This window comes from Onychostoma macrolepis, chromosome 10 (genome assembly GCF_012432095.1).
Source record: "Onychostoma macrolepis isolate SWU-2019 chromosome 10, ASM1243209v1, whole genome shotgun sequence".
NCBI classification, from domain to species: domain Eukaryota; kingdom Metazoa; phylum Chordata; class Actinopteri; order Cypriniformes; family Cyprinidae; genus Onychostoma; species Onychostoma macrolepis.
In genome coordinates this window covers 11,240,923-11,254,691 of record NC_081164.1, presented here as the reverse complement: position 1 = coordinate 11,254,691, position 13,769 = coordinate 11,240,923, and the positions used below count along the sequence as shown (strand labels likewise).

The window sequence follows — 13,769 nt, the reverse complement described above, 5'->3', positions numbered from 1 at the left end:
TATATGAGATCCCCACACCACAGGTGTCCTCCTACATGCATGGCTTCAACAGCACTCTCCACTGTGCATGTATTCAGGGGATGTGGGGTATGAACATGCACGTGAGGATGGCTTTTCACGCTCTTTCACTCCCACATTTCAACAAAACAGTTATCACTGCTTATAACACTTTGAGAGACTCTTAAGGAGAAGAAAGTCACAGGCTGCCCAAAAATGCAACTTCTGCTAATTTTCTAAAAATTAGAGCAAAATGATAAATAATTAATCTTAGGTCAGCATATTAATAGCTTCATATGTACTGAGAAACATACTAGATAGACTCAAGTTGTCCTGTGTTTTAAATTACAAATAAATATAAAATAAATAAACATTATTTTTTAAATAAATATAAATGTAATATTTATATATTTTTTACAGTTATTTAATAGAAATTTAATTTTATATATATATATATATATATATATATATTAATTTTTTTCTAATTCATAATGTTAACATTTTATTAAACGGTTATTTAATTATTAAATCATTAGACCATATAAGAGGTTGTTTAATGGCAAGTTCTGTTGTGACAACTTACCCCATATAGAATGACAGGGCATTTTATCACAAAATATCAGTGTTCAGTGAGCTGTACCATTTTTCCCAGGCGTTAATTGTGGAAATTAAATTAAAATGAATAAGAAATACACACCAGTGTGACATGGCTTGAGAATGAGAAATATTCTAAGAACTGGAGGCTTTTTAAATCTCTTGGTTTCAATCAGTAGGTCATAACCCCATTGCATGCATGTTCTTTCTTCATGTGCTTTTCTCTTTCCCATCTTCCTCTCACATCCCTAGAGTGTATTTATGAATGAGAAGATGAGATTTGAGATGTTCTCAGAGCATTTACCCTAGTTCAATAAAGATTTAAATGAAAGCTAAATTAAAAGATCTTTTCATTCATAACTGTTAGCAGTAATCTCTAGCATACTACAAGAAGCTTCTGTCTGAGCTCAGTTTGTAATTTTTTAGTGATTAAAATTAACATAAAATGACTTTCTTAACCAATTTTACTTACGTAATTTGAGTCACTTGAAGTCTGAGTGAAACAGGATATTCAGTGTGCAGGCCAGAATGCAATTATAACTATCCACAGGAACTTGGATTAAGAAAGTAAATACAGGGTCAGTTTTATGGTTGACTGAATAATGTGGAATGCACTTCTCATCTGTAGATCACTGCAAAAGGAGTACATTATACTAGACCAGATGGTAGAACTTGTCATTTCAGCAAGCTCACTATTCGATTATTGATGCCTTGGCACATTTTAAGTTCTTTCCCATCTGCCCTAATTTTCCTGCTCTCTTGTGAAGTAAATAAATGAGGTTGATGCCAAAACACGAGGACAACAGGGGCACATAGAGTCTAAATCTGTCATGTGTGACATTCAGCAATTTGAGGAACAACCATGAGAAACACAACTCGATCGATCTCATGAAAGTGCGTATAAATAGTAGGCCTACGCCGAATAAAAACGAAAACACGTGGTATTGATACGCAAAACATGGTGGACTTTGGCGTGTCTATGCTACGCGATGGGTAGGATTGGGGTTGTGGTGTAGATGCGTACCATGTGTACGCGAAAACTGCGTATCATATACACGCCAACAAATTTCATATCATATGCAAGCGAAAACTGCCTATTATATGCACGCCAAAAACGCGCGTAGCATATAAACGCCAAAGTCCATTTTTGCGTATCAATACCACGAGTTTTCGTTTTTGTTTTTTTTGGCGTAATATTTATAGGTATTTTCATGAAACACTATGCACACTCACTTTGTAGCAGTTATTTAATTGCTGAATTACAGACTGAAGAAACAGGCAATGTGGATTGTGAAAACGTTAACACTAAAAGGAAGAACCAAATGGAAGGGTGCCCAAATGTTACATTACTTTTACTGTAATATATTTTCAAACTGTTTAATTCAGCAAACAACAGGTGCTGTTCAAATAGTTTTCCTCAAAAGAATGGACTTTGAAGCCATATATTTCCAATCACCAATGTCTGAAACCTCTGTAGATGTGTAAGACATTCTCATATGTCAGTTTTTATTAATAGTTCCTCACTAGACAGATATCAAAAGACCCTCCACCTCATTAAATGGTGTATGGGTATGGTATTGTGGCAAGCCATTTTAATTAATTTATCTAATAACTACTTTTACATTATTAATTTTTATTTTTTAAATAAAATACAGTATTGACTAATACACTATATTGCCAAAACTATTGGGTCACCCCCTTCTAATGAACAGGTTTGACTACTTTAGTAATTTCCATGATTACAAATCTTAATGTTTAAGCATATAATGATATTCTAGGGAATTGTGTGCTTCTAATTTTAAAGCAACAGTTTGGACAGGACCCTTTTCTATTCTAACATGACAATGGCACTGTGTATAAGGCAAGGTTCAAAAAGAAATGATTGATTGAGTCAGTGTGGAAGAACTTGACTGGTCTGCAGAAAGCCAAGTCCTGATCCAAGCTGAGCACCTCTGGTGTGACTTTAAATGCAGATCTTGAGCCAAAAACTCTTTACCAAACACCAATGACTTGTACATATGGGTACAGTCATTTTAGACACTTCCAAAACTGTTGCAACAGAGATGGAAATACAATTTTTAAATACATGAATTATGCTTCCATCTTTGTTGCCACAGTTTTGGAAGTGCCTTTTTCTGTTCTAAAGAAGGGGGTGTCCCAATACGTTTGTCCATATAGTGTATGTACAAGTCATTATAAAGTGGGTACGGAAAGTATTCAGACCCCCTTAAATTTTTCACTCTTTGTTATATTGCAGCCATTTGCTAAAATAATTTAAGTTCATTTTTCCTCATTAATGTACACACAGCACCCCATATTGACAGAAAAACACAGAATTGTTGACATTTTTGCCGATTTATTAAAAAAGAAAAACTGAAATATCACATGGTCCTAAGTATTCAGACCCTTTGCTCAGTATTTAGTAGAAGCACCCTTTTGATCTAATACAGCCATGAGTCTTTTTGGGAAAGATGCAACAAGTTTTTCACACCTGGATTTGGGGATCCTCTGCCATTCCTCCTTGCAGATCCTCTCCAGTTCTGTCAGGTTGGATGGTAAACGTTGGTGGACAGGCATTTTTAGGTCTCTCCAGAGATGCTCAATTGGGTTTAAGTCAGGGCTGCTGAGTTCTGCAAGCTTGGAAATCCTCTTATTATAACAAAGTGTAGATATGTAAATAAGAGATTCATTGTGCAGTAGAGAGCTTATTAATGCAATGTCCAATGCTATGAGATTGCAATGAACTGAAGTCAGTGGCAGCTTTTAGTGATTATATAAGGGAGCGCTTCTAGGCTGTATAATACTGACTGACTGTCTCAGAACAGAGATATTCACCTCAGTAAATAAAGTATTGTGATTCATGTGATAATTTTATTTATCTTGATGTTTCAAAATGACACAATTTCCTAGGCACACCTGCGCGAACTGCCGCACACTCTTATAAATGCACGAATGCAATGACTGGAGATTTTCGCTTAATAATAGATTACATTTTCGATTTGTTTGCACAACCTGATATTGCCGAGTGCGACGTGTTTGCCGTGGAACAACATTGTGATTAACCAATCAGATTTCAAGAACCAGTTTATAATTTTTGTGAAGTTTAGGATTACAATCAGTGTTTGGTGCCTGTACATCAGTGTAATTCATCTATCAGTTCCTCTGATTTTAGGGATTACTCATGGGTAAGGTTAGGTTTAGGTGTAGGAATATGGTTAAGATTATATTTTTGGATTAAAATGTTGTTCCAGGGTCAACAAAATATGTTCACCCAGGAACACGTCTAACTCGGCAATATCAGGACGTGTGATTTGTTTCTTGGCAAACCCTGCTGTATGCCTTCAGAACATTTGGAATATGGAATGAGTTGCATGGGATAATTTCATATTTGTAAAAAGATTGAAGAAGTTTACAATGTATTAAATGGACAAGTGCAAGCATTTATTTTTAATCTTCTTTTGTGATCCGAAAAAAAAAAGCTAGCCTAATATGGCTTTAGAACAGCATCAGGTTGACTAATTACTGATTGTGAAGGGATAAATAAACTATAAACTATGAGAGTGAGTGAGTGAGCAAGCAAAATAAGGGTTAGGCGTAAAAGAGCACATATTGTCAGTGTTGGGCAAGCTACTTGGAAAATGTAGTGAGCTAAGCTAACAGTTACTCTTTGTTAAATTAAGCTTGCACTAAAGCTACAGCCCTGGGAAATGTAGCAAGTTAAGCTACAGTAACATGGCAAAAGTAGTTTACTACATCTAAGCTATTTTTTAAAAATTCATTTTTATATTGAACCAACATCATACAAAGTCAATGCTCTCTCAGTGATCAATAAACTATCAGTCAAGCAGATAGGCATAAGAGTTCAGGTTAATTGTTTATTCAACAACTGTTCCAAACCAATTTGGCAACAAAAATCAGTATCATGTACAGGGCCAGATTTACCTCATATTGTGACATAGGCAAAATCAATTTTTGCTGTCGGGCCGGAAACCTCCTATTGGTAGTTGGTATTGTGGCTTTCTTGCAGGCTATACAGATACATTTATACAAAGGGTAACACTTAACAATAAGGTTCATTAATTAACATTAGTTAACTAGTTAACATGAACTAAGAATGAACAATACTTCTGCATCATTTATTAATCTTAAAGGTAATTTCAACATTTACTAATGCATTATTAAAATCTAAAGTTGTGTTTGTTAACATTAGTTAATGCACTGTGAACTAAGGTGAACTACCAATGAACAACTGTATTTTCATTAACTAACATTAACAAAGATGAATAAATACTGTTATAAATGTATTGTCCATTGTTCACTCATGTTAGTTAATACATTAATGAAATCTTATTGTATAGCATTACCATATAAATGTATATGCCTACAGGCTATGTTTATTTGCATCATTGCATGTGTCATTATATTATTAACATTTCACCAAAATCAAGTTCAAATACGAAGTTTTTGACCAGCGAATCCCCATTCCCCTGGACAAACTGAGATGCTCTAAACTGCACGCCGCACTTCATTCACGAGAGAGGCGGGAAGAATAATGAGGTTTGACTGACAGTTTGAGAAGCCAATGGCGTTACGAGGTTTAGTGGAGGTGGCGTCACTTACTGATCCAGGATCAGTGATCCCTGTTATATTTCTGATTTGAGCTTGAGTTTCAGAAATGCTTTGGAAAATGTAAGGTTAGTTTTTGTTGACGCTACCACGCTACTTCATCAAAAACAGAGCTTCCCTACTGATTCAGAAAACAGCGACGCTACCACCACGCTACTGAGAAATGTAGTTAAACTACTTGTAGCGACGCTACTGCCCAACACTGGTTATCGTGTTGGGGCCCCATACCTGGAATTTGCTTAGGTCCCCAAAATCACTAAGTCCACCCCTGGTCATTTGTAATGTTAGAAGAATGGATCTTTTATAGTTCAATTGCAAATACTAAACTTAATATTCACCATTCAAAACGAAATTTAACTATAAAAAGCCTAGTCCCTACTGAATTTTTACTAATAATTAAAACAATGTAACAGTGATAGGCCTATTCATTTTAAGGGATACATGTTAAAGTGGCTTGCCATAGTATGTAGATAAGCGTGATTAAGTTGTGAGAGGCGTTCATGCTGATTGAAGACGGGGAGGGTCCCGTTCAGCTGAGGTGGGGACATCGCGGGGGCGATAATGAACCGGATCTGTGGGTCTGTATTAAACAACCTGAGAGTCCAACTAACTTTATGTTTCTTCAGCTTCTGCATTACAGCGTACAGGTGTGCTCTTTTCAGCCTACTATGGTTACTGTCCGCTATTTTATGCTCCTCAGAGAGTCCTCAGAGAACGGCAGCCAGCTGGACACACTGACTCCTGTAGATCTGCCTGGATTCAGTCGCATGGGGTTCACTGTAGTAGCAGTGTGTTTGGGAATAATCTTCGTTTTCGGTTTCCTAAATAACTTTCTTGTTCTTTTGGTCTTCGCCCGCTTTCATGTCCTGAGGACTCCGATCAACTTAATATTACTAAACATCAGTGTGAGCGACATGCTCGTTTGTATCTTTGGCACACCTTTAAGCTTCGCCGCGTCTGTGTACGGCCGGTGGCTGACGGGAGTTCATGGCTGCAGGTGGTATGGCTTTGCCAACGCACTGTTCGGTAAGCTGGGGTGTTCTCATAGACATATAAAATATTATTTATTATGTCTATGGTTCTACTGATTACCAAGTGATTAGCTTTAGCTGTACGTTATTATATAGAAAACATGCAACAACTGGTTGTGTCCATTTCAATAGTTGCTAACTTGGTTCACATATGTCAGATTGATTCATTAGTTGCGGATTATTAAGTGTTTTTTTAATTAACTGAGAAGTAGAGTCATTCTTAAGAGTCGCTTCATAAGAGTCATTCGTTTGGGAATCGGACACTTTGCTAAACGAACCGGTGTTCGGCCGCACTCGCGATGAATGTGATTCACTGAAAAGAACCGACTCATAAGAGTCATTTTCGTTCTGGTTCCGAAGTAGCCTGCCCTACACTGATCACGCTGTATGTTTTTGAATCACTACCCCATTTGTCGGTTTGTTTGGGGTTTTTTTTACTAGCCAAGGTAAATTTAACACATCGATTCCTGTTTATATGACTCAACAATTAGTTTGGTTTCTTCACGTGTTTGTTTGATTATTTCCATTACAGGGAGATTAAGATATTCATAGAAAAAACTCTTTAATCACAAAAACGTAGGCTAATTAAATCATGGGGGAAATTCAATGAAAACATGTAGAAAGTTTCTCTAGATATAGTTAAGTTTAACACCATTGTGTTTTTGTAACACCAACATGTTAAGGTTTTTACATTAGACTAAGTAATTTGCTATTATAATATAACAAACAACAATAAAACAAATTAGTTGGTGAACATATAATTTATTTGTCTTTTTATCCAATATCCACAGGTATTGTTTCACTGGTATCCCTTGCTGTACTGTCATACGAGCGTTACAGCACCATTCTCTGCTGTTCAAAAGCAGATGTGTCTGACTATAGGAAGGCCTGGCTCTTCATCACAGGCTGCTGGCTGTACTCTCTCCTGTGGACAGTGCCGCCACTCTTCGGCTGGAGCAGCTACGGTCCTGAGGGTCTCGGCACCACCTGTTCAGTCCAGTGGAACCAGCACACCCCGGAAACAAGATCTTACGTCATTTGCCTCTTTGTCTTTTGTCTGCTGCTGCCTCTTCTTCTGATGGTCTACTGCTACGGGAAGATCCTCATTGCCATTCATGGGGTGAGGGAAGAGTGAAAGAGGAAAAGGTTAAAAGTGAGAGAGAATGGGAGTGGAAGCAATGATTTTGATAAAGAGCTCTCTTCTAGTAAGACTCATCGATCTTTCTAGCCAAACGTTTGTTCACCATAAATTAAGCATTTTTCGTGCCGCTGTCTGGAACCAAAGTCCTTCGCACACTCATTGTCATCATTATTTATGGCTACTGTGAATTAGATACACTGCTGGATCTGTTTTGGTATGTAAATGCGAAAATACTTGCAGTTCCTTCTCAACAAATGCAAAAAAAAAGAATATTTAAGCAGCCTCATGCCACCCAAGATTTAGTATTTTCCTCATCAGAACAGAGTTGGAGAAATTTAGCATTACATTTTTTTTTTTCTTACAAACATGCAGCTTTTAGCTTCACAAGACGGCTGGAGTCGTGTGGATTAATTGTGGATTATTGTGATGTTTTTATCTGCTATTTGGACATTCTAACGGCACCCATTCACTGCAGAGGATACATTGGTGAGAAAGTGATGTAATGCTAATTTTTTTCAAATCTGTTCTGATAACGAAATAAACTCATTTATATCTTGGGTGACCTGAGGGTGAGTACATTTTCAGCAAATTTTAATTTTTGGTTAAACTGTTCCTTTTAATTCTCTGATAACACTTATAAGGTCCCATTAGTTAATGTTAGTTAATGCATTGATTAACATTAATTAAAAATGAGCAATACATTTGTTACAGTATTTATTAATCTTTGTTAATGTTATTAATAAAAATACTGTTAGTTGTTAGTTCATGTTAACTAATGTAGTTAACTAATATGTGACCCTGGACCACAAAACCAGTCATAAGTCACGCTGGTATATTTGTAGCAATAGCCAACAATACACTATATGGGTCAAAATGATCAATTTTTCTTTTATGCCAAAAATCATCAGGATATTAAGTAAAGATCATGTTCCATGAAGACATTTTGTAAATTTCCTACTGTAAAAATATCAAAACTTAATTTTTGATTATACATTGCTAAGAACTTCATTTGGACAACTTTAAAGGCGATTTTCTCTGAATTTAGATTTTTTTACACCCTCAGATTCTAGATATTCAAATAATTGTATCTCACCCAAATATTGTCCTATCATAACAGGACAATATTTTTGTGGTCCAGGGTCACATATTAACAAATGGAACCTTATTGTAAAAAAAAAAAATAAATAAAAAATCTATTGCAGTTCTCTCGTAATCTAGTTACAGTTCAAACATTCTGGTGCATAAACACCATGTGGTGTTTCAGATCAGCCTGGTCGCTGTTATTCTTTGAAAAGCAATCCTCAAAGCGTGTCTCCTCATCTCACAGGTTGCTAAGATCAATCAGACAGCTGCACAGAGGAGGGAAACGCACGTGCTGGTGATGGTGGTTTCCATGGTGTCCTGTTACCTGCTCTGTTGGATGCCGTACGGGGTCGTGGCATTGCTTGGCACATTCAGCGCTGGTATTGTGAGCCCTACAGCCAGCGTTGTATCATCCATACTAGCAAAGAGCAGCACTGTTCTGAACCCCATCATCTACATTCTGTTCAATAATCAGGTATGTGCTTCTCATAGGCATATTTGTATCCAAATTATTCTTATAGACAAGTGTTACTGTCAAATCTGGATTTACTGCCAGTTTTACAGGTGCTTTATAGCTTTAGTAAGATGTGGACCAGAACCTCCAGCCCATCTCACCCTTCACACAGAAGAAGGTGGAGCTCAACAGGACGGCATCCCTATGGGGTCATATGGTGCTACTTCTCCACCTGACACCCCAGACAAGTTTGGGTCCCAGAGGGCTTCAGTACAAAGAGGTAATAGGACTTTGGTGCTTGTGGTGCATTGTACTTCATAAAAGCCTGGGATATGAAAGTTCCATCCATGCAAAACCATATTTAGAAGGACAGGAAATTGCATTGTGTGTGTTATTAAGAAAGATATTAGTACATTATTATTTTGCGTCACAGTTTTGTGTTGTATGTGCAATGTAGATATTATTATTTAATGTGTTTAATTTTTTTGCAAATGTTGCATGTAATTATTGCCACCAGGTGTCAGTATTTCTTCAAACGTGAAACAATGAAACTTGGGCTTGGCAGCATCTGAAGTTCATGTGTGCACAGAAGTGAAAAAATAAATAAAAAATAGAAGTATTAGGATGTTTCTGTCATATTATATCAGAATCTTCTTCAAGTATATTGTCAGTCACCTGAACCCTCTTACCTGGTTAATACAGCAATTGCAGTGACACCTAACTCTAAACCAAAATATTTAATCAGGGATTTTTTTCTTACAGAATTCAACAGAGCATTTTAAATTGGCAAATGGATTTAATAAATGTAAAAGTCTGAATGTTTGCATTTTATGTCCGTCCAGTGATATATTACTTTAAATTACTGCAATAATTAGTCATGGAGTAAGAAAACAGTTTTCTTTTTTGTTTTATTTTTTTTTGTTGTTGTTCAATCACTTATCATCCACTTCTAATTGTTTTTTTTTTTATTATTTGGATTTCCGTATAACACTTCCTAAAATCATAATAGTCAATACAGATGTACCAAACAAGACATAAAAATCTTGCAAATCCATATCAACAAATCAAAGTAGTAATTAATATACAATGTGACTTTCTAGGATAATGGCCTCTTGAAAAAAAAATTAAATATTTGGTTACCTGCATGCTCTTTACCTTTGAATTCTGTTAAAGTGCAATATGGCATGACCTAAGAGATTTCAGAGAACCACAGAAGAGGAATTGTACAGGCTCATTAGTCTGGAAAAGGTTACAAGAGAATGTCTGAAGACTTGGGGCTCCATCAGTCCCCATTGAAGCAGATTGATTACAAATAGAAGAAATGCAGCACCAGTGGTACCTTGGCTGTCCTTCAAAAGGTCAGTGTAAGGACATGTCAAAGGATCCTTCAACAAATGACAAAGTACCCAAGAGAGAAATCTATGGATCTGCAAGGATAGTGATTTAAAAATATAATCGTTCCAGTTTTACAGCACATTGTCAGGAAGTTTGTGATCTGAAATTTTTTAAGAAAAGTGGGTCATGCAACATGTTTGTTCCTAAACAAAGGAATAAATCACCATCAGAGTGCATCCAAACTGTGGAAAATCCATATATTACAATAGTCAGGTCAGAGTCCTGACCTCAATCTCATTGAAATGCTGTGGCATGATTTCTACTCAAGGCCATTTGAGGCATCCCAAAAATATTTATGAAACAGCTTGTGCAGAGGAATGGACTGAAATATCCCCTGTGCAGATCTGATGAGCAGCTATAGGACTTATTTGACAGCACTTGGGGTCCCGAAAGTTACTAAATATAAGTAATATTCACATAAAGCATTTGTGGCACTGTAAAATGTTGTTAAATGACAGAATTTAATTATTATTGATTTAGATGGAAGCTATCAGAGCACACGAGAGCCTGCTTACATAAATCAAGATCATTTCAAAAGGTTGAAACTTTTTTTTAACTGTTCATCAGGATAGATGGTACAGGTTCTATGATTAGCCTTGGCTGATTAAGTTCACAGGAAATATGTGAGGAAGGTTTTCATTAATAGTGCTCCTTGTTCTCATCACAGAATGACTGGCTCTTAAATTGGCCTGTACCTGACAGAGATAGAGCTGCATATCACACTCTCTAATGAGCCAGCAAACCAGTCGATGAGAAAAGAGTTTCAGCTCTGAGATTGGCATGTTGATCTGAAAAACCCATCTGAGTTGACAAGGTTTGGTATGCAACAGTTAAAAAATGTAAAAAAAAAATAATTGTTTTAAATTACATGATATGTTGAGTACTTTATCAAATTAATCACAATTATTCATAATATTTGCTGTGAAGAAATGAAGTTAAGCCATGCATTAAATTATAGAGGCAGATGAATACACATCATTTGAATTTTTATAGGCTGGATTCATATTGAAAATATGAACAAAACAAAAATTGGCTGACCATCCAGTGGTCCCAGGTTTTTCCTTTTAATATATCATAATGCAATCAGTGTGCATGCCATAATTAAATCTATAATGTGAGTGATCTGTGTATTATATCAAATGCTATTCTCTGTATTCATCTCTCAAGTTCATTATCCCATCACAAATCTCGCAGCAAGGCAAAGTTTCGTATGCATGATTACCAATAGACATTAATTTGGCCTGTCATGTCAGATAATCTATATCAGTATAGGCCTATTTCAATCTCAGCAGTGGTAAACATGGCTTCAGCAGAAAGGTAATGCATGGACCTCTTATAATTACAAACCACAATCCTGTGGTTTCTCTAAAAACTCTATTGCTATTGCACTCTTCCTTTGTATTCAGTTCAGCTGCTTTCCTTTTGGTTTCATGTTCACTCTGTTCCCATTTGGCATCATCAAATTGAACGGCATCATCAAGCTGTCATTTTTGCTCTAGAGATCAGTCTTATCCTTGAACTCTGGCTGTTTACTGATCGATCAGGTGAAATGAGTGCCAAAGCCAAACACATACGCACGGCAGCGCTCAAACCATGAGCCGAGCACAGTCTGAGAAATCTATAAATCACTGACAGTCTTATGGATGTGTTTGTGGAGGATCCTGTAATATTACACAAACCTACGCAGTAAAAAGTGTTGTATATGTGAATTATGCATGCATGTGTTTGTGGTTTGTTCATATATATATGATTATATAATAATACCATTTGTTTTTAATTCAATACACAACATCATATACTATGCAATTTTATTTGAAAACTCAAATCTACAGACTGGCTACAAATTTAGGCAACTAGCACTGACTCGTCCATATTGTAAATCGGGCCAAAAATCTTGGCAAAAGTCTTGTAGTGCCTTTAGGTATTCAAGGGCAAAACTCCAAAGATTCTGAGTGAGTGCGTCTATTTTAAACCTAACTTGTGAGCTAGCTTGAGAGTTTTGTGAATCATTTTGACCGACTTATTAAAAAGAACCAGTTCATCAGAGTCGTTTGTTCACAAATCAGACATTGTGTGATTAGCCCTATTTGGCCATAAAGTTTTCCAGACATTTAATATTTTAAATAATTGTTACAAAATATTTTTGTCATATTTTCACAGACATTTACGAGTATGTTTGAATCATTTTGACTGACTCATTAAGAAGAACCAGTTCATAAGAGTCATTTGTTCCTGAATCAGACATCATGGCTCGCACTTTGTTCTGGAAATACAACGTGCACTGCGTGAGATTGTCCAACTAAAAGTTTTACAGACTGTTACAAATTGTATTAAATTGTTTAGATATGTGATATTTACAGTCCTGCAGTCCATCATTGTATAAAACAAAACGTATATATGTCAGCGATGAAACCGCTCTGCAAGTGAACGAGCATTATGCTCTAAACTGCAGGCAACGACCAACGACAGTATTATAAATGAGAATAAAATTATCGAGACATTTTTTGATGGAGGCCTGCGCCCCAGTAGCCTACTTATGAAAGGCTAGAGACGTCCCTGGTTTGCCCTGACAGTCCATGTGCAACTATATTTTTTTGAGCTTTCATTCACCTGCAGCTGTGCCTCCATAAAACAAAAAAACCTTGGCGACGCCAATTGGTGTGATGGGGGCAGGGCTACATTGAGCTGTCTAACAGCATATGTGCATGATTGTATATGTGCGTATGTATAAACCCCTATGGATTCGGAGAGTAAGCTAAGCTTTTAAAACATGCATAAAACCAACCCACAAACAACACAAGGTTTGATTCTTACATACATTTTTAACCTGCTCTCCATTTATGAGACAGAAGCCCTAAGCTTCCAGATTCTTCTGATGGCCTGACTCAACACTTTTATGACACATAGAATAAAATATACGCAGTTTCTCTGGCCAGATACCGAATCGACCTATCTGAATCTAAAGTGTAAATACATACACATATTCATCAGCCATATTACAAAAAAACCTATTTGTAAGAGGTTTTTAAAGAGTCCCCATAACCACAGAAATCACATCCTCCCTGATTCCATGGCAACCAGTGATGGTACAGGCTGTTAGCCCCACCTTTCTTCTGCACTCCATCATCAACATTAGAGCCTGCGAGGCAGTACTTGCAGCATACACGCAACCAAAACAGATGGGAACTTCACGCTCAAATCTGCTCCAGCACACTGCTGTACTGTAAATACAAACACAGATTTGCAACTATACTTTCTAGTATCTATGGGTTTGCCAGTGTTATGTAAGAAGTCATATTAGAACTTGATATCTCGCACAGAAGCCAATGAAATTCTTTTAAGAAGTCGGTGCTCACCGAGCTGTGCTTTTCCTCTGTAGAGTCCAAGTTGACCGTGGCAGAGTTAGAGTGACCATGCATGACTGCACAAAGCTGAGGTTGTATAGCCG

General features: G+C 36.7%; 1 protein-coding gene across 3 annotated transcripts; it reads left to right on the top strand.

Annotated features, from left to right (window-relative positions):
• Positions 1-5,764: 5,764 nt before the first annotated feature.
• tmtops3b (teleost multiple tissue opsin 3b) lies at positions 5,765-9,588 on the top strand. 3 transcript variants are annotated; one of them, XM_058789484.1, is made up of 5 exons: positions 5,765-5,795; positions 5,918-6,243; positions 7,040-7,368; positions 8,717-8,947; positions 9,029-9,583. In XM_058789484.1, the coding sequence occupies exons 1-5, from the start codon at positions 5,779-5,781 to the stop codon at positions 9,245-9,247; spliced, it is 1,122 nt and encodes a 373-aa protein (XP_058645467.1). In that variant the 5' UTR covers positions 5,765-5,778; the 3' UTR covers positions 9,248-9,583. The 3 variants fall into 3 exon arrangements, with proteins under 3 accessions (XP_058645467.1, XP_058645468.1, XP_058645466.1); XM_058789485.1 differs by lacking the exon at positions 5,765-5,795 and having other exon boundaries at positions 5,805-6,243; positions 9,037-9,588; XM_058789483.1 differs by lacking the exon at positions 5,765-5,795 and having other exon boundaries at positions 5,805-6,243; positions 9,029-9,582.
• Positions 9,589-13,769: the final 4,181 nt, after the last annotated feature.

Excerpts from the sequence above, each read along its gene's own strand:
- tmtops3b (XM_058789483.1), top strand. The coding sequence starts at position 5,832 with ATGTTTCTTCAGCTTCTGCATTACAGCGTACAGGTGTGCTCTTTTCAG. Across the intron at positions 6,244-7,039 it reads CTTTGCCAACGCACTGTTCG|GTATTGTTTCACTGGTATCC; the intron begins GTAAGCTGGGGT and ends CAATATCCACAG. Across the intron at positions 8,948-9,028 it reads ACATTCTGTTCAATAATCAG|TTTTACAGGTGCTTTATAGC; the intron begins GTATGTGCTTCT and ends ATTTACTGCCAG.